Source organism: Tursiops truncatus, chromosome 1, assembly GCF_011762595.2.
Source record: "Tursiops truncatus isolate mTurTru1 chromosome 1, mTurTru1.mat.Y, whole genome shotgun sequence".
Taxonomy (NCBI): domain Eukaryota; kingdom Metazoa; phylum Chordata; class Mammalia; order Artiodactyla; family Delphinidae; genus Tursiops; species Tursiops truncatus.
The window spans coordinates 874,165-892,923 of NC_047034.1; the positions used below are offsets into that span (position 1 = coordinate 874,165).

General features: G+C 65.7%; 1 protein-coding gene and 1 long non-coding RNA gene across 6 annotated transcripts in view; one reads left to right on the forward strand and one right to left on the reverse strand.

Moving 5' to 3' along the window:
- Positions 1 to 8,258, reverse strand: part of LGR6 (leucine rich repeat containing G protein-coupled receptor 6) — a 99,089-nt gene extending 90,831 nt beyond the window's left edge. For all 3 annotated transcript variants that reach the window (XM_033843643.2, XM_033843589.2, XM_033843564.2), the window contains exon 1: positions 8,059 to 8,258. In XM_033843643.2, coding sequence (XP_033699534.1) covers positions 8,059 to 8,258 — 200 coding nt within the window. The remainder of the gene's footprint in view (positions 1 to 8,058) is intronic.
- On the forward strand, positions 1,919 to 16,244 carry LOC141277569 (uncharacterized). Of its 3 annotated transcripts, none has more exons than XR_012329176.1 (6): positions 1,919 to 2,106; positions 3,267 to 3,401; positions 3,685 to 5,792; positions 7,445 to 9,896; positions 10,276 to 15,261; positions 15,625 to 16,244. It is a non-coding gene; the product is annotated as an uncharacterized lncRNA (long non-coding RNA). The 3 variants fall into 3 exon arrangements; XR_012329178.1 differs by having other exon boundaries at positions 15,630 to 16,244; XR_012329177.1 differs by having other exon boundaries at positions 1,920 to 2,106; positions 3,825 to 5,792.
- Positions 16,245 to 18,759: the final 2,515 nt, after the last annotated feature.

The following is an 18,759-nucleotide window of genomic DNA, read 5'->3' on the forward strand; positions in this document are numbered from 1 at the left end:
CCAGTGTCAGCTCTCCGTCCCCCAAGCAGGGCCTGCTTGACACAAGCTTCCTTGGGGGAGGCGGGGGAGACGACCGCCTGCCTTGCAGTGACTCCCCCAGGGCCTGCACGGGGGCGGCGGCCAGGCATGGGCTTGGCCCCTCCGTCCCCGCCCCTCGCCACTCCTGCTCTGGACCTGCCTGCCGCAGCCTCACCCCCCCACAGGCTGTACGACGTGTGCCCTGGTCTCACCTCCCCCGAGTGCCCCTGCCTCATCTGAGCGGGGAGCAGTCCGGCCCCACGAGGCTGGAGGCAGAGAAAGCCTTCAGGTCGGAGTCTGGGCAGACGGGGAGGCTCAGTCCCCATCCGTGAATGAACGAGTAAGTGAAGGTTCGCTTCCACCACAGCCGGGGGTGGGGGCGGGCAAGGGCTTTACCTCTAAGCAGTGGCCAGTGGGCCGGGGCTGGGGGCTGCAGCCCAAGTGAGAGACGTCGGCAGGATGCGCACAGGTGCTCACGACACCTGGGGCTCAGCCCCCGGGACGTCCCTGCCCACTGAGCCTACTGCCCTGCATGCGAGGAGCGTGAAGCAGATCTGGACTCACACAGGTCACCTGGGGAGGCTTCTGTCCCTCCTACAGGAAGTGTAAGAGGGCCTTGGTGGTGGCTGTCTTTGATGCTTCCAGGAGCCAAGGGTAACTCGGGTTGGGGGGCAGGGGGTGATCCAAACTTGCAAATCGCTCAGGGCATTGGAATAAACCTTGACGTTCCTGGTGCCCATAGGCCCCTAAGAAAGCAATGCACTGGGCTGGGGTGTAGACGGGGACGGTGGACCCCCTCTGCACCTCCGCTCCCCGTCCCTCCAGGAGGCCATATGCCTCGGCTCTGAGCCTGGGACCAAGTCCAAATCCCTGACACCCTGCCCGCCGCGCCGTCTGGACACCCCCAGGGCCGCCCACCTCCTCCAGCACCCCAAAGGCCAAAGGGGAGGGGAGAGGCCGGGGGCTTGTTCCAGATCTGACTCTCTGGTCTCGCTCCCAGCAAAGCCCCGGCCACAGAGTTGCGGGAGGACCAGGGCACTGCAGGTCTGCCTCAGCTTCTCACCCCAGTGCCCCCAGGAGGCCGGTGGGCGACGGCACTGAGCTGGGCAACTCCCCCCATCCACGGGAGCGAAGGAGATGGAGGCCAAGGACAGGGGTACACCACGCTTTCCCACCACAGCAGGGCCTCTGGGTGTGCGTGCGCCAGGGGCCCCCAGCCTGGCCGGATGCTGCCTGGAGAGGCTGGACGATTTACCCCAGCTGCCGAACGCCTTGAATTGCTGTCGTTTTTTTTTCTTTTTTTAATGTTCCCTGAGGAGAAAGAAGCAGAAAGCCCTGCTCTGGAAGGTCCTGCCTCGGGAGGGACAGACGAGGCCATGGACAGAAGGCCAGCTGCCCTTCCCTCTCCCAGGCTCGTGCCTCCTCCCCCCAGAGGGCCTGCCCTGCCCGCGACCGACCCGTGTGAATCTCCCGTCCACCAGGGCTCAGGCTAGGCCTCTCCCCTCCACCCCCAGGGCCTTCCCGCAGCTGGTCCCCCAGACACACCCCCGCGTCCACCAGCTCCGGAGGCCACAGCGGGCAGGAGGGATAGGGGCCACCACTGACTCTTCCTGAGAAAAGAAAGAAACAGGCTCTAAGGGGCTGCTCCAGCATTCCTGATCTGCCCCACGAGGCAGCGTGCATGTGGTTAGGAGGCGGCAGCTGCTGAAATCCCAGCGTCAGCAAGCACCGGCTGGCGGCCTTCGAGGGCTCCTGAGCAAGGGGCTTGGTCTCCTCACCTGTAACGTGGGGATGAAGCTGGTGCGTCCCTCAGGGGTTTACACGCGTAAATGGAGGCGGTAAATGCCGACTGTTACCCTGACAGGTTAAGGCAGCGCCACCAGGGTGATGGCAGCTGCCCAGGTACATCCGCGGGGCTCCAAACATGGGCCCTCCCAAGATCTAGTGTTTTCCCGAAGAAACTTCCGGACTTCCTGGGAAAGTGCAACCAGGAAGGCATTTCCACCACCCGCTGGAGCAGAGAGGGGAGACGGAAAGCCCGGCGCGAGCTGCTTCCCCGGCCCCAGCCCCAGGCTCTACACCTCACAGGTACTCAGAGGGGACCCCGAGAGCTCGGGGTACAAGCCCCCCTTGCTGGCTCTGAGGAGGAAGCAGGTAGCGGCAGGAAATGGGACCCAAAGGAGACCTCGGCTCCCGAGGCTCTGGGCGCAGGGCAGCCGGGGGCAGCCCCCGCCTGCCGCCGCCGCCAGCGCTCCCGGGGCCCACGCTGGCAGGGCTCTGGGGGGCGCAGAGCCAACCCTGAGCTCCCCTCCTCACCATGTCCTTCTGCTGCTTCCAAAATAACTCTCTGCTCTCTGCCCAAGTTTGTTCTCCCATGTCTGAGGCGGGAAAAGAGGCCTGAGTTTCTAGAAATTGGGGACCACCCCTTTACCAAGGGGCTAGTCAGCACAGAGGGGCCCCTACAGTTCTGAGAGCCCCCAAGTCAGCAAATCCGTCTCAGTTTGGCTCCAGGAACTTGTCTTTTCCAACGTGGGGGCCGAGGGTTGGAAATTTCTCCCGCACTCCTGTCCCTCATACCTTCCCAAGGGGCCCAGAGCCCTGCTCCTAAGGTCACACAGCCGTTAGGGTCCTTGCAGCCCCTCGGGGCGTGTCCCAGGGCAGAAAGGAGCCAGATGCCTCGGCCGTGCACGCCTAGCTTTCCTTGTGCTGCACCGGAGAACCGGCTCTTTCCACGGAACTCGGCTTCTGGGGAGAAGCTGGACTCTCCAGACAGGAGTCACCTGGAAGTCCAGACTTTTCCTCTTGGAAGAGTCCTCACAGGTGCCAGGCTGGCCCATCTCTTCCAGGGAACCCTGTGAGAATGGTCACTTCCTCCATCGCCCCGCCCCCGTCCCCACCCCCGCCTGTCCCCATCAGGAACCCAAGAGCAGAATGGGCTCCAGGGAAGGTCATTTCCCTGAAGGTCAGTGGGAGGGGGCTTGATTAGTAAGGAAGGAGGGAGGGAGGGAGGGAGGGAAGAAAGAAGGAAGGGGGCTTCCCTGGTGGCGCAGTGGTTAAGAATCCGTCTGCCAAGGCAGGGGACACAGGTTTGAGCCCTGGTTTGGGAAGATCCCACATGCCGCAGAGCAACTAAGCCCCCTGCACCACAACTACTGAGCCTGCGCTCTAGAGCCTGTGTGCCACAACTACTGAGCCCGTGTGCCACAACTACTGAAGCCAGCACGCCTAGAGCCTGTGCTCCGCAACAGGGGAAGCCACCACGGTGAGAGGCCCACGCACCGCCACCGCAACGAAGAGTAGCCCCCGCTCGCCGCAGCTAGAGAGAGCCCACATGCAGCAACAAAGACGCAATGCAGCCAAAAATAGATAAATAATAAAATAAAGTAAGTAAATTTTTAAGAAGGAAGGGAGGAGGGAGGGAGGGAGGGAAGGGGGAGGGGAAGGAGTGAAGGGAAGGGAGGGGGAAGGGGGAATGGGGAAGGGAGGGGAAGGGGGGAATGGGGAAGGGAGGGGAAGGGGGGAATGGGGAAGGGAGGGGAAGGGGGAGGGGGAATGGGGAGGGACGGGGAGGGAAGAAGGGGGGAAGGGGAGGGAGGGGGGAGGAAAGGCAGCCCAATGGGGCTCCAGAACTTAGACTCTGTCTCCCTAAGTCTGCGCCCGTCACAGGCATTTCTGTCACCCTTCCCGGGCCTCAGTGGGTCCTTTGCAGTGGAGGGTTGAGGAAAACAGCGCCCATGGTCAACGTTTTAAAGCAGACACAAGGCTTTGCCCCTTTGTCCCGTGGCTCCTCCTACCGCCCTTCCCAGTGAATGCTGTCGGCGTTTCCATTCTCAACATGAAAAAAGACAAACTTTGGAGCGAGTGAGTAGCGGCCAGAGGACGCACAGCCCATAAACCGAAGTGCTAAGACTGGAGCCCAGGGCTTCGGCAGGGCCTCCGTCGGGCACCCGGCACCGCGCCCGCCCTGCCTGCTGCCTGGTGGGCACGGTCCACGCGGAAGCCGTCGGGTCGAGCCCTCGGAAGGGGAGAGGCGGGGCTGGCTGGGCGGGCCGGGCGACTTTGCTCTGAGCCGGGCTTTCTTCTCCTCTGCCCGCCGCCCACCCACTGAGCCCGCAACGCCGCTGCTGGAGCCCAGAGGTTTCCTTTTTCTTTCGCCCGGGGCTGCTTCCTGCCTTTCTTTTGAACTGGGGTGTTGGCTCCCTGACACGCTCGCCCTCCTCCAGCGACCCCCCCACCGGGCCTGCCCCTTGATGGGCCAACTCCGCCCCCCACCCCGGCTCTGCTTCATAGAAAGGCTGGCACCCAGTCCTTAGGGGACCCTCCTCCTGGAGCGGCTCCCCGCTCTCCCCGGGGGAGGTCCTGCGCCAGGACAGGAGGCTCAGAGCCCATCTCCCCTGCGTCTCCGGCCCTGTTTCTCAACAAAACCTGTGCGCATTGTGGTCTGGAAATGTTCTGGCACGGGCTGAGGGTTAGAACTCAAACCCCGAGTTTGTGGGGTGGGGAGAAGCTCAGGCTCTTAGAATCTATTAGAAAAGGACACGGAGGCCTAGCCCGGAAAGGGCGGCCTCCGAGGTCCAGAATGAGAAGAGGCCCATGGATCTCCCAGACGCAGCCCGCAAGGCCGCCATCCTCCCTGGAGCCACATGTTTCTCTGCTTCTTCAGACGACAGGCCCTGCAGGGACCAGCCGCTGCGCTGGGGAGCGGGCTGGGGTATCCCACCCGTTGCTGCCTCACCCCCCTCAAAGCTCTGCGTCCGCACCGGCCAGGAGAAAACTAAAACCTCTCCAGGCCCCAGAGGGCTCCTCTCGGCTCCCCGCAGCCACTCTCTCCTCTCTCATCCCCCAACACACAGACGCGCCCATCCCGCACTTCCTCCTCCAGGAAGACCTCCCTGACTAACACTTCTTGGCCCCAGTCACCCTAATAACACCACCACTAACACTGGGCTCTTCCCAAGGGCCGGACACTGTGCCAAACCCTTTACAAACATCGTCTCAGTGAATTCAGACAACAGCCCTGTGAGGCAGGCATGAGCTCCATTTACAGATGAGGAAACTGGCCCAGGTCACCAGCTTGTGAGGACTGCGGTCCTGCTCTGCCGTCACCGGCACCTGTGCTGGGACCCCCGCTCTCCCCAGCACCCTGCCTCCGTCTCATCACCCCCAGGCAGCGATGAGTAGGATGGAAACTACCCAGAATCTACACACACGCTGCGTCTGACCTTTCGTCGAGGTCAGCGGTCGTCACAGCAGCCTTACAGGGAGTAAGGTCCCAAGGAGGCAGTAAGCTGCCTGACGGCGGTTGCGGAGCGGGGGCCCCCCTTCGTCCCGGCAGCAGAAGGTGATGGAAATGCGTGCTGAGGGGTCAGTGCAAGCGAACGAGCCTCAGGCCTTCTACAAGCAGCTCGGCCCCCCACTCACTTCCTGTCTCTGCTCAACTCTGGGGGCAAAGGAGGGACTCAGAATACTACCCAGATTCTCCAAGTCAGGGACAGCCCTGGGTACTGCCAACAACACGTGTATATCTCTGTCCCCTCGCTGTGCGGACGTGGGACGGGATAGAGCGAGGGCCGCCCCACCTTCCGGGTGCCCCAGAGCTGGGGGTCCGTGTCTCCCAGGTGAGTTCCAGGGAGGACATCCAAACCCTCATGAGTCCCCACGAGCCTCACTGAGACCACGGGTTGGAGAGACGCCAAGGCCTGTGGGTGTTTGGCGTCGGTCCCTTCAACACAATCAGCCGGGCGTCCGACCCTGAGGGAGCGTCGTCTTTGCAGGTGAGGGCAGAGCAGAGACACAGTGGGACCAAGAGAGCGGGGCAGCGGTGGGCAGCTCTTTGCACGGGCTGGGTGTCTCCTGGAGCCCCGAGTTCCCTGGTGCCCCCTACGGCTCCGTCTCTGGCACCTTCTGAAGGTCTTCAAGGGTGCCCTCTGACCGGCCGCCCCCTGTACATCCACGTGTTCTCATCTGACCTTTCACCTTCTCCTCCACGTCCTCCCACCCCATCCCCAGTGTTCACAGCTGGCTGGACGCCGAGCCCCACTGGAGCAGCCAGGCACTGACTGAGGCCAGCACCCCGCGGTCGCCTCCCCTCGTCCCGCCACAGCCTGTTCCCTTGGGCTCTGCGCTCACCCCGGGTGCCATTTCCTCCCGCGTGAGGGTTCAGGCACTGCTCGTATGCGTCAGGCACTGTGCCAGGGAGTTTACATGACACGTCGCCTCACTTAGCCTGCCCGCCACCCACTTGTCCCCACGTACAGACGAAGACCCCGAGGCTCAGAGGACTCGGGTGACTCCGTCAGGGGCAGAGCTAGGAAGGGGCCAGGGCTTGGGTGGCCCAGACGAGAGGCCCTGCGGGCCCCAGCAGCTAATGAAAATGTGGGCCGTCCTCGGCCGGAGCTGGGCCACTTGGGGCTGGACTGGCGTATCCTCACTTTGCTGAGGAGGGAAGGGGGCGGCCCTCACGCCCACCCTTCCACGGTGCGTTTGCGCCTGGGCCACTCTCCAGAGAGGCAGAGAAAGGAGGCCCACCGCCCTGCCGAGACGCTCCACTCACCACCCAGACAAGACCTTGCGCGGCCAAGGGGGACCCTGCGTCTTCCCCTCCCTCCAACATTCCAGGGCCTGCTGCTGAGGTCCCCAGGCCACGTGGGACCCTCCCTCCTACCCTGGGATGCACAGGCTGAGTCCTGGGAGAGAGGGGCTTTCTCAGGCCCCAGGGAGACTCAGGGTCGGCTCAGAAAACCCCAAATGCAGACATGACAGTGCCAGGGGAACAGTGACGAGACGGTGGGGGCAACCCTCCAGCAGCGTGGATTCGGACGGTGACACTGTCCTCTTTTCCCCAAGTCCTCCTGAGGAAGGATGGGTCTGGGGAAGGAGGTGGGACCAGTGAGCCCCTCAGCCTGGAAAAGGGAACTTTCTCCTGCTTCCCCAGAGAAAGGCTCCACAGAAGTCATTTCCAAATTCTTTTTAGCCACAGAACCCCGTCTTCAAATGAGACAACGTCCTACCCGCTTCACCCACACACATGTAAAATGGCTGAAGGGGAGCTGCCCTGGTCCCATTTAGTTCAACAAATACTTGCCTGACTCTACAAACGAGCTCCTGTTTCCTCAGAGCCCCCAGGCCCTGGAGCCCAAAGCCACAGAGCTCCGGGACCCCACCTCCGGGACAGATGGCCCAGACTCTCCTCCTCCGAGAAGAGGTCATGGAGGCCCAGGCGGGGCTGAGCCAGGAAGCCTTCCTCTCCCCAGAGCAGGGGGGAGGCAGGTGGTCTGGAGTGTGCGCTCACTCCCTCCTCCTGCCCAGGTGGCCAGGCCAGAGCCCCCAGCCCTCAAGCCCTGAGGGGCAGCTGCCCCCAGTAGGGTCCACTTCACACACCATCTCACCCCGACTCAGACTCTAAAAACAGCTCTTTGGTTTTCAGCTTGGCACTGCCCACAAATTAGTGTCTCCAACACCGCCTCTTGGGACGTGACTTCAGGGAGGCCCCTGGGGAGCCAGAGGCCTCAGTGGAGGGAGATGGAGCCAGCAGGGACGTCTTGGAGGAGACGAGGGTGGCTTAGTCCCCTCTCCTGGCTTCTGGGACCCCCACCAAGGCCACCCAGCTCGAGTGACTGCTCTGCTCTCCTTGCCCCGGCTGGGGACAATCTTTCCCCCCACGGGGCCCCTCCCCTCTCCTCCACTGAGCCCCGGCCACCGTCCTGAGCGCTGCTCTGCAGGAGAAGAAACCGGCAAGAGGAGAAGGGGCGGCAGTCTGGGCCCCTCTGCTCAGGGCCCGGAGACCCACCTCTCACCTAGCCTGGGCTTGCGCCATTAGGCCCCGAGACAGGGGCCAGCTGGGAACCGGTCGGGGAAGCCCAGCCTCACCACTCGCCTGGCCTTCAGCCTGGGACTGTTCTCCCCGCCACGGCCCCGCAGTCCAGGACAGGGCAGAAGATGCCTGGGCCTCAGGGCTCCAGCTGCGCAGGTGCCCCAGACTGAGGCCGGCCCGGCCAGCGCGCAGCCTGGCGGGCTCAGGGAGAAGCGCGTGGTACTCACAGGTAAGCCGTCAGGGGGTCCAGGTCCCCCGGCACCGCCGAGAGCCCGCGCTCAGAGCAGTCGGCCGACAGCATGATGCCGTCCTCGTGGCAGCGGCAGGGGGCCGGGCAGGCGGGCCTCGGGCCAGGCTGGGGGGCGCACGGGGAGGCGCAGAGTGCGGCGCAGAGCCAGAGGGCGCGGAGCCCGGGTGCGCTGGGCATCGGGGCGGCCGGGAGGGCGGCGGGCACCGGTGGCGCACAGTCAGAGAGGAGTAGGCATCGCTGCGCGGTCTTCACTCCTGGGTTTCACGGGTTGGGCTTGGCAGGGGAGGGCGGAGCCAGGGAACTTTCTCGCCTCTCGCTCCCCTTCCCTCCTTCCCTCCGAGCTGGCAGGAATTTCATCCAGGAAAGAAAAAAGCCAACAACCCGGAGAGCGGAGAGCGGGTCCTGCAGGCGTTTGGGCTGCGGGCTCAGGACCCCGTGCCAGAGCGGACAGCCTCGGGGCCACAGGGGATCGGAGGAGGGCCCCGGAAGCACCTTGTTTGTTCGAGGCCACCCACTTGGGGGGGGAGCAGCCCCAGAAGTACAACTCGGGGTCACCCGCCGCATCCTGGCTCCTGCGGAGGGGAGCGAGGGGTTGTCTCGCCAGGTGGGCCGTGAAGGGCCGGAGCCGCGGGGCGGGTGGAGGTCGGGTGGCTACAGGAGGAGCCTTCCAGCCGAGCCCCAGGCCCCCCACTAGAGAAGGTGTGACGTCCACTCACAAAGCGTCTTGCACGCGGCCCCAGTCAGGTAGGAGCCCGGGAGCCCTGGACCCTGCTCCCGGGATGGAGCCAGGCGCCCGGCTGGGGGACGCGCCCACCTGGCGGTCCGGGCCGGCCTGAGTCGGCAGTCTGGCGCCACCTGGAGGCCAGTCCGGCAGCTGCAGCTCCACCAGCCTGAGGCTGGAAGGGCCAGGCGGGAGGCTTGAGGGCGAGAGACGGTGGCTGAAGCTGGGCTCATCCCGGCGCCGGGCCAAGCCCAGGGTGGAGTGAGAGCCGGCCGCGTCTCCTGACCTTACGCTCCCCACACGGTCCATCCTGAGTGTACAGCGGCAGCCTGAAAGCCTCAGCGCAGCCAGTGGCCCTTCATCCAGGACCGTCACCCCCCCAGGGCCACTCATCACCCCCTCCCATTCTCTGCTACTGCTCTCACCTCCCGGGCCCCAGGGGCTGCACGGCTGGGCCAGGAAGGCGGAAACCAACCGTTGGCCTCTGGGGTGTGGGGCTCGGCCCTGACGTAGATGAGCCCCCAGGAAGGCCTGGGTGGTCCTTGTGCACGGAGGGCCGGAGAGACCACAGGGGTGCTTCCCACTCGGCCGTGTTCCCGGCCTCACTCCCCACTCGCTGCGGCCCTCCTGCTCCTTTGCAGCTCTGGTGCGGGGGCCCTGCTGCCCCCTCAGCATGGCGGGGCCCGGGCCCAGTGCGAGGCTCCAGCCCGCCGACTGGAGGGTCGTCATGGGCCAACCCCGACTCCTGGGAACGAGTGTGCAGAGGGTGTGACCCAGCCCAGGGAGGCCCAGGTGAACGGGGAGGCTGCCCTGCTCCAGCTTCTGCTGCACAGGCCGCGAGGGCCCTCCTGACCTCTGACCCCTCGCCTTTCACGAGGCGCTCGGGGCGGCCAAGGAGAGCCCTGCCCCTCCCCGATTCGGGGTCTGACTCCTTTCGGGGCGTCCTGCTCTGGTTTGTGCAGGCTTTCTGTGTCCCCCAGGCCCTCTACCGGGAGCAGTTGGGGCCCCGCCCCTGGCGCCAGCCGTCCAGGGCCTCCTGGTTGATGAGGGGACGGATGGGCCCTGGTGAGGCCGCGGGTGATGGTGTCGCCACGGTGAGCACTCCTGCCCTCCTTTCTGCTTCTCCTCCTGGTTTTCCCTCCCCAGACTCCCGCACTGTGGTGGAGCGAAGGAGGCAGAGAAAACCCAGCCGCTCTGGCCACGCAGCAGTGAGCCCCCCCACGCCTGCCGCCGGCGGCGGGAAATGGGAAGGCCGGGGTGTGGGGGGGGGGTGGCCAGGGCCAGGTCGGTCCTGCTGTGCACAGGGCAGCGGCTGTGCCCCCTCGCCCCGAGTAACCCGCTCTGAATCCAGGGCCGCCCCCCGGACACTAGAAACTAGATCTGAGGAACGGGGAAACTGGAGGGCGGGGCTGAGGGCTGCCCCGCGAAAGCCACCCACCAGGCCCCCCCAGCCCCGCTCCTGTTTCCCACCAGGCCCTGGCATGGATGGACAGAACGCACTCGGCCTCTGGCTTGACCACATCCCTTATTTCCCGACTCGGCCCCTTCACGGCATGGGGCCCGGCGGGCGTCGGGGAACAGACTCCCGAAAGACGACGTCAGGGCAGAGTGAGGAGGGGGCTGTGTCCGGACCCGCACCCCGAGCCGCGGGGCAGCGGGGTCTCTGCCTGCTCCTCCGGGGCCCCGTCCAGCGGCACCTGCAGTGGCTGAGCGGCGTGCCTAGCTTCTCCAAGCCCCAGGAGCAGCACGGGCCCGCGGCAGCCAGGAAGGGCAGCAGGGTCATGGTGGGGAGCTCCTGCCCGGCTCCCCACACGGCAGCTGCAGCCTCTGCACGGGCCCCTCCTTCCTGCTCCCCCTCTGGGCAAAGACGTTGGCACCGGTGCCTGGAGGGGCCGGGACTGCTCCGCGGAGCCCACCCCCAGCCCACGGCCCTAGCTTACACATGTGACGCTGAGGAGGGTGCAGGGCCAGCCTGCAGTGCTGCTCTCGGCCACCCAGCGCATGGTCACCGCGTCCGTGGCGACGGGCTGTGACTCCGTGGGCCAGACCGGGTCAGGGCTGCTCGGCCGGCCAGCCCATCCCCACCCAGGCCCCAGTCACACCACAGCCCCACCCCAACCCCCAGGCATCCCTCCCTCTGCCCCTGTTCCCTCACCTTCTTCCGGGAGTCTGGCAGGCACAGGGAGACCAGCACGCGAGCCCCATGCTCCCACACCAGCTCCCAGAGCTCTGTGGGCCCCGGTCAGCATGACGTGATCGCGGCCAGAGGGCCCGCCCTGCAGAGCACAGGGTGTCCCCTGCGCGTCTCAGCTCTAGGACCCCCAGCCTCCCAGCCCCAGCCCCAGGAAGCACCAATGGCCCAAGGGCATGGTCCCACGGGGAAGAGCCAGGCTTCGGGCATCTCTCCAGCAGGGCCGTCCTCTGCCGGAGGGGACCGCCGGTGACAACAGCCATCTGCGGGACGAGGGTAAGGGTGAGGCTGCCGGAGGTCCCAGCCTGGCCGACGCCCAATGCCCCGCCCACCCGCAAGCCCACTGGCACTCACGGGAGGCCATGCCGTCCTGCCCACGGCCAGGAGAGGGCATCGCAGAGCCGGCCTGGTCCTTGAGGGCCTGGAGCGGAAGCTGGGGAGGGTGATGGGCAGAGGGGCACCACGAGACAGGCCACAGAAGTGGTGGCATGAGGGGACCCCGCGTCGTCGTGCCGCCCGGCCCGCAGCCACCTTGTGCTCCCCCAAGAAGCCAGCGTCGCCAGATCACGCCTGGGGAGGAAGCTCCGCACGGGGATGGGCTGCGGCCTGGGCGGGGCGCGGGGCGCAGGGCGCGTCGGGGGTGCCGGAGGCTGCCCAGCTCCCGCTCTTGGTCTCCTCGGCCCTGCGTGGACGGAGCTGGCAGCCTGTCGGTGGGAGGGACAGGGACCCTGCCCCCCACCGGGCCAGGTTCCCGGTGCTGCACGTACTCAGAGGTGCCAGGGAGCCCCTTCCAGGACCCTGCTCAGGAGGCAGCCGTGCAGGAAGATGTACTGGCTCTGGGGGGTGGGAAGGGAGGCGGTCGGCTGAGGGACCGTGGCCCAGCAGGGAGACTTCCAGGCCCTGACCAGCCAGACGGCCCGGGGCAGGGGAGGGGCTTTGGGGAGCCTTCCCGTGGGGTCCCTCTGCATCAGAGCTGGCAGGGGCCCTCCTACCTCCCACCCCCGGCACAAAGGGAAACAGAAGCCCCGATAGGAGGGTGAGTGTCCAAGCCCCTCCCCCGGGGTTCTTCCCTGGCCCCTGGGGACCCTGTGGCCCGGCCGTCTGCCCCACCCCCTCCCAGGGTCTGCAGCCCACACGCCTTGCCCTCACCGGGGTCTGGATCATGAGGGGCCGGTGCAGGTGCAGCGAGCACACCGTGTGGAATACGTCCACTGTATCCTCCTCCCCCAGCTGCTGCAGCAGCCCTGACAGGGCCACAAAGGTGTCCGAGCGGCCCATGCCTGCACTGCAGGTCAGAGGGCCCAGGGCTGTGAAGCGGGGCCCTTCCCCAGCCCACCCCGCCACCCGCCACCTGCCCCGCCTGCCTGCACCAGGACGGGCCCCCCTCCTCTCCCGAACGGGGTCCACAAAGGCCAGCAGGGAGCTGGGGGTCTCGGGGATGCTGTGGTCTGGCCGGGTGGTGAACTGCAGCTGCTTCACTGTCCACTGCAGTTGCTGGGCAGCCCGGAGGCTGGGGGGCAGAGGAGCTGCTTCTCCGTCCCCTCCTAACCCACTGTCCTCTGCTCAGCCCTCATTCTGTCACCAGGTCTTGAGGGCGGGGTGGTGCCCCCCACACTAGGATGCTCCCCTCAGCTCCTCCAGCCTCCCGGGAAGTCTGCCTGCAGGGGTCCCAAGGGGGACGGGGGCACTGCTGCCCCAGAAGGACACAGCCTGGGATGGCGGATGGGGCCCAGGGGTCTGGGGTGAGCGGGGGCCCTGAGCCGGGTGCAGGGCAGGGCAGAAACCGTCCCTTCTCACCCAACTTCGGATGACCCTTAGCCTTCCCTGTGCTTCCCTACCCTCCCTAACCTCCAACCTCCTGGGCAGGGGCCCAGGAGGTGAGCTGACCTTCTGAGGAGTCACAACCCCTCGCTCGCGGGTACGCACGTGCTGCATCTGGAAGTCCCGCGCGGTCCACTCGTCCTCGGGCTCCTCGGCCAGGAGGTGGACGATGTGACCGTGGGTGACAGGGGTGGAGTCGGCTGGCCAGTGGTGCTCACGTAGCACCTAGGGCCAGAGGGATGTGGGCCCCCCCATCACTGCCACCCCTGCTGTATCAGCACCTCCCACCCACCTGTCTGTCTCCGCCACCCTGCTTGTCCGGAAGCCTCTCTCCCCCGGCCCGGCCCTAGCACCTCCGCCCCCAGACCTCTATGTGACCCCTGGGACTTCCAGGCAGCTGCCGGGCTCCTGTGCAAACTACATGGCCTTACTTAGGACCACCTGGCCTGGCCTCTCCGCTCCAGCTGGAGGGGCTCAAGGGCGTTATCCCAGGGCCCCGCACGGAGCAGGGCACAGGCGTGTTTAAAGCAAGGACGCAGACTGGGCCTGGAGCAGGAGAGGGTGGCCTCGGTGAGAAACAGCAGAGGCAATGGAGGCGAGTCCAGCTGGGAGCCTGGGTTCCTGGTCTCCTTCCCTGCCCCATCCTGGGCGGCCTGGGGACCCCACCAACCCCCAGGCCTCACCTGGCCTCCCAGACCCACAGCTGGTCCTGTGGGGAGAGCCTGCCACCTGGTGGCCACCCCGGGGGCTGTGGCACGCTCGCCCGCCCACTCTCCATGCCCACCGTCAGCATGACGACGACCCGGACCTGCTGCTCCCACGCCAGCTGCCAGAAGTCCTCCAGGGTCTTCTTCAGAAGCCCCTGGGTGGTGATGAACTCCTGTGGGTGGGTGTAGCCCTGGGGGCGGGCAGGATCACGTTAACTGGGGCCCCAGCCCACAGCCACGCATCCCACGGGTGATCTCTGGGAGTGAGGACTTCGTGTGCAGGTCGATACGTGTGCACACACGTGAACACACGTGCGCCAAGGACCCAAATCAGGAGGGTGACTTGGAGACAGCCCCACCTCGATGGGACGATGACAAGACACCGATGGCCCCGAAGTAGCCTCCCCAGGCCACCCCTTCACCACCCGACCCACACCACCTGCATTTCTCCCAGGGCTCCACTGCCCACCCAGCTCCCCGAGGCCAGCACTCAGTCCCTCCTCCAACAGCCCCATCTGCCTCTCCTGCCTCCACCCGATGACCCCGCCCCACTGTCCACATGCACCGCCCGGCTCTTCTCTGGGTCTGTCCAGCTGCAATGTCTGCCCCTCCTTCATCACTTATCAGGATTCTGCTCATCCTTCAAGAGACCAAATGCCCCCTCCTCCAGGAAGCCTTTCTTGATTCCTAGGTGGACTAAACGTTCCTTCTTCACGAGCTCTGAGCACCACACGTGTGCCCTTATTACAGCACCTGTCACACCGCGTGGCAGGTGTCACACACACTCACACACGCACACACACACACACACACACACACACCTCCTGCTCCTTTGAAGGTGGGAATCCGCGTAGCCCAGCCCTGCCTCCTGCGGTCCCAGCACAGCGACCAACACACAAGACACACAAGCTGGCGGTCTTCGTGGACGGCTAGGGCAGGACAGCGTGTCCTGCAAACCGGGCCCCTCCCGAGTGGACGCCGCAGCCAGCGCGCAGGCGGCTCTACCTGCTGGTGGATGAAGCTGGTGTTGACGTAATGGGAGTGAGGCTCTCCGTCCAGCGGGGTCAGCCTGACCCGGCAGCGGTCATCTGCAGACGCTAAAAGCCGCGCATTCAGGGCGGGCACACGCAGCGCCTCCTCCGGGCCGAGCTCCGGCCCGCACACCCCTGCCTGCCATGCTCACAGGGCAGCACGAGAGGGTAGCGGTTCTCCTGGTGTCGGCAGGGTGCTCGGCCTCCAGCCTAGGCTGCCCCTTGCCCACCTCCTTCAGCTCCTGCAGAGACGGGGGCCGAAGCAGACCCATGTCACCCCCACACCGGGGGCGGGGTCGTGCACAGCTGGGGCCCCCCCAGAGCCTGGGGGTGGCAGAGGCCTCACCTCGAACTCCTGAAAGCCTGGTGGGCACGGGTGCTCTTGGCCTCGTAGCCCTGTCAGAAGCTGTGGGCAGGGATGGGCCAGTGGGTCCACCTGGGGGAAGAGGGTGTGCAGAGTCCTGCCCTGGGCGCCGGTAGGGGCCAGAGAGAGGGGGCAGGGCAAACAGGACCACACTCGGAGGAGGTGGGCATGAGTGTCTGAGGCCCCGACCCCGGGTCCTGAGGATGGCTCTGGGCACAGCTGCTCGCAGCGCCGCTCAGGGTGCGGCCGAGAGAAGGAAGAACAGTAGCGATATTGGGAAGACTGCGAAATCCAACGTCGGAGAGAAAGGAGACGGAAGCGACTTGGCCTGCAACCGTCCAGATGGTCAGTCGGGGACCGAGAGGACGGGAGTCTGGAGGCAGAGGCTGAGGGCCTGGGAGGAGCCGGGGGCCCCTGGGAGCAGGGTGACGAGGGTGTGACAGCGGCTGAGGGCAGGCTCAGCTGGGGGGGCGAGGGACGCAGTCCCGGGGAGACCCCGTCATCACCGAGCCTGTGGAGGGCGGGCCGCCTGCCCCGCCCCACAGGGGTCGCACACTCACCGCAGGTTGTAAGCCACCAGCTCCTGGGAGCACAGGTTCTTCTCCAACCTGCAGAGGGTGACGGGGCCTGGGAGGCAGCCTGGGGCTCCCCCAACACGCCGGCCCAGCCCTCCCCGCCGCTCACCTCCGCCCCTGCACTCGCCTCCAGCACAGCAGGCCCAGCAAGGCGCCAAGCGCAAGGCCACCGCCCGCTGCGACACCCACCGCTGCTGGGAGGGGCTCTGTGGACGGAGACGGAAGGGTGAGCTGGGCAGCCCCGACCTGACACCCCGTGAGACACACCAGCCTCCCCTGGGCCCGAGACCCCCTGGGTGGAGGGCGCAGTGACAGCCCTCACCCTGCAGAAGGAAGTCCCAGATGCCGAACCGAGGCCAGAGAAGGCTGCCGGGGGACCACCCTGGACGGGCACCGAGAACAGCCTGTGAGCCCTCCCTGCCCCCAGCTCCTGAGCAGGGCCCCCCCAACACCCTTGAGGACGAGAGGGCAGAGGCCTGGCCCCGCACCTTCTGGAGCTGCTCTGTCCAGTACGGTCGCCACGTGCCCCGGGCTACTCTACTGAGCCCTTGAACCGGCGCGGCTCCAATTTCAGATTTGCCACAGCATAAGCTACACACAGGATGTCAAAGTTTTACTGATTGAAAAGAAAAGGATGTAAAACCTCTCATTAATCATTTAAAAAACTCGATCACGTGTTGATACGATATTTTTAACATCTTGGTTTAAATAAAATGTGGCTGAGATTAATTGCACCTGTTTATTTTTCTCTCTTTAACATAGCAACTGGGAACCACAGATGTGGCTCTCACTTGTGGCCTGCCCTATGTTCCTACTGGTCAGCGCTGCTCCAGAACACGGTGGCCAACCGGGAGCAGCATGGCGGAGGGAAGCCTTGCGGGAGGGCAGAGCGATCACAGCAGCAGCAAACCGTTTCCTCAATGCCTGTCTTGCCCACTACCCCCAGCCCACCCAGGTCGGGGCTGCCACCAGGAGCACCTCCTTCGCTGGCTCTGGGGCTCCCAGCTCTGTGAGGCAGGACAGGTCCCCGCTGGTAGCTGAGCCTCAGAAGGGACCAATCCCCACCAATCCCCACCCCAGGACCCAGCTGGAGTCCTAGCTGGGTACCCACCTACCTGAGAAGGCTGAGAAGGAGATGAGGGGCTCAGAGCTGTACCTGGTAAAGGCTGCAACACTGAACCTGTCACAGAGGGGCAGGACCTTCCATTGCGGGGCGGGAGGGGGGGCGGTGGCAGGCAAAGAGGGCCGCGCCCCTCCCAGGAAACTGAGTCATCTGAGACTTCAGAGCGAACTCCACCCTCTCCCGGCTTCTCTCCTGCCTCCACTGCCCTATTCTGAGAGCAAGAAGCCCTAGAAACAGGCGCCTGGTATCCTCAGTATAGCCCTAGCAAAGTGAAAGAGAATCCATCCCCTGCTTTGCTGAGAAAAGAACCACGTGGCAGGTGGGCATTCCCCTTTTTGCCTTGCCTACCAAGAAGCTCAGTCAGAATAGCTCTACTGACCCTCCTGGACCAGCACATGCTCTCTCTCTATGAATCTGTCCAGCTCTTCTGTTGACACAGGTGTAAACAACCCATCAATGAAACTCTCAGTGTCTCCCCCTCCCTTCAGCCTTGGCCCTCACCGATAGTGGGAACCCGGCCTGAGCTGCCCATTACAAACGTCCTGGGTCTGGCCACAGTCCTCTGTTCCCACAGGCACCATCCAGGACGTCGGCACGGCCCAGGGCCCCGGGTAGAAGGGGCTGGGGAGCAGGGTGGCCAGGTAGGCGTCACGTCCCCCGTAGTGGTGGTCGTACCAGGTGTGGTTGATGGCGTCACAGGGAGGCCGTGCCGCTAGGAGAGGAACGGGGAGGGGGCGGGGCAGGTGGGCAGTGGGGTGGGGCCTCTCCCCGCCAGAGGGGCTTGTTCTAGACGTGCCCGCCCCCGTTAGTATACCAGGCCCTTCTGCCAGAACGTCCCAGTCCCCTTTCCTGCGCCAAGACTCCCGCCGGCCTCAGACGTTTCATCTCACCCGTGTCAGCGCCTGGGCCCCTTGCCACCCCTGCCAGGCAGTAGCCAGGGTCCCTCACCCGCCTGGGCCGGGACTCACGCGGCACGTTAGCGGTGGCGATGACGCCAGAGCTCTGGATCTGCCCGTCGTCCTCGCCAAACATGCCCCGGGGTATCAGCGCGTCCATCCCCATCTCAGGCTCCAGCTGGGGGCCTCGGCCAGCTCGGGGCGGGGGGTGCCAGGCGGGGGGTGCCAGGCTGGGGGCGGAGGGGGAGAGTGAGGCCCTGACAGCAGTCCCCAAGGGCAGGGTCATGCCTGCAATGGCAGCTGACTGGACGCACAGAATCCAAACTGGGCTGGGTGCTGGGCACAAGCCCCGCAGGGGGTGTCAAACGAGTGTGGCGTTGGGTCGGGGTCGGGGCCGGGGCTGGGGGCGATGGGGGAGGAAGACTGAGGGAGCGGGGCCTGAGGCCAAGGGGGCGCCTACCCTCGGCAGCAGTGGCACACACCACGGTGACTTCCCGGCCCCACAGGCCGTTCCTGCCCTGCACGGAGAGGCTGAGGCGGTAAGACGTGGCGGGCTCCAGGCGGGACAGCAAGAGGGCATCCCCAGAGGTGTTGGCCTGGAAGACGAGGTGGGCGTCCCCTCCTGCTGCCAGCTGCTCCGTCACCACCGGACACGTGTCCACGTCCCCCTTGGGCACCATCCAGGCCAGGGCCAGGCGGGCGACCTTGGGCTGGCACTGCACGTCCTCCACTGGGTCGGGCTCTGCGGGTTCAAGGGTTCCACATCGCGTGGGAGTCAGCGCAGCCCAAGAGGTGGTCAAAGTCAGAGGCGCAGAGGGACCGGGCATTTCTGTCCCTGGAAAGGGGCAGCGGCCACAGGGAGAAATAAGGTCTCCTCGGGACCTGACGCCCATCTGGAGAGCGAGTGGCATCCCGAGGGCGGGTGGGCACGGCACACACCCAGACGAGCAGGGCTGGGACAGGATGGGCAGCGCTCAGGGTGCTCTGCTCCCCCTGACAGACACCGACATACCCACGGGCAGCAGCACCAGGTGCGTGGAGGCCTGGAGCGGCCCCGCCGGGCAGAGCACGGACAGGGAGAGGTTGAGTCCAGGTGTGTGCGGCACACTCCGTGCCCCAGGCGGCCGCTGGCCCAGGCCAGGCTGACCACAGCACTGCCCGCCTGCATGGACACCAGCAGCTTGGTGGGCACCAGTGGGGCTGTGGGGAGGAGAGCAGGACACCTGTGACCCCACGCAGGGCCCTCGGG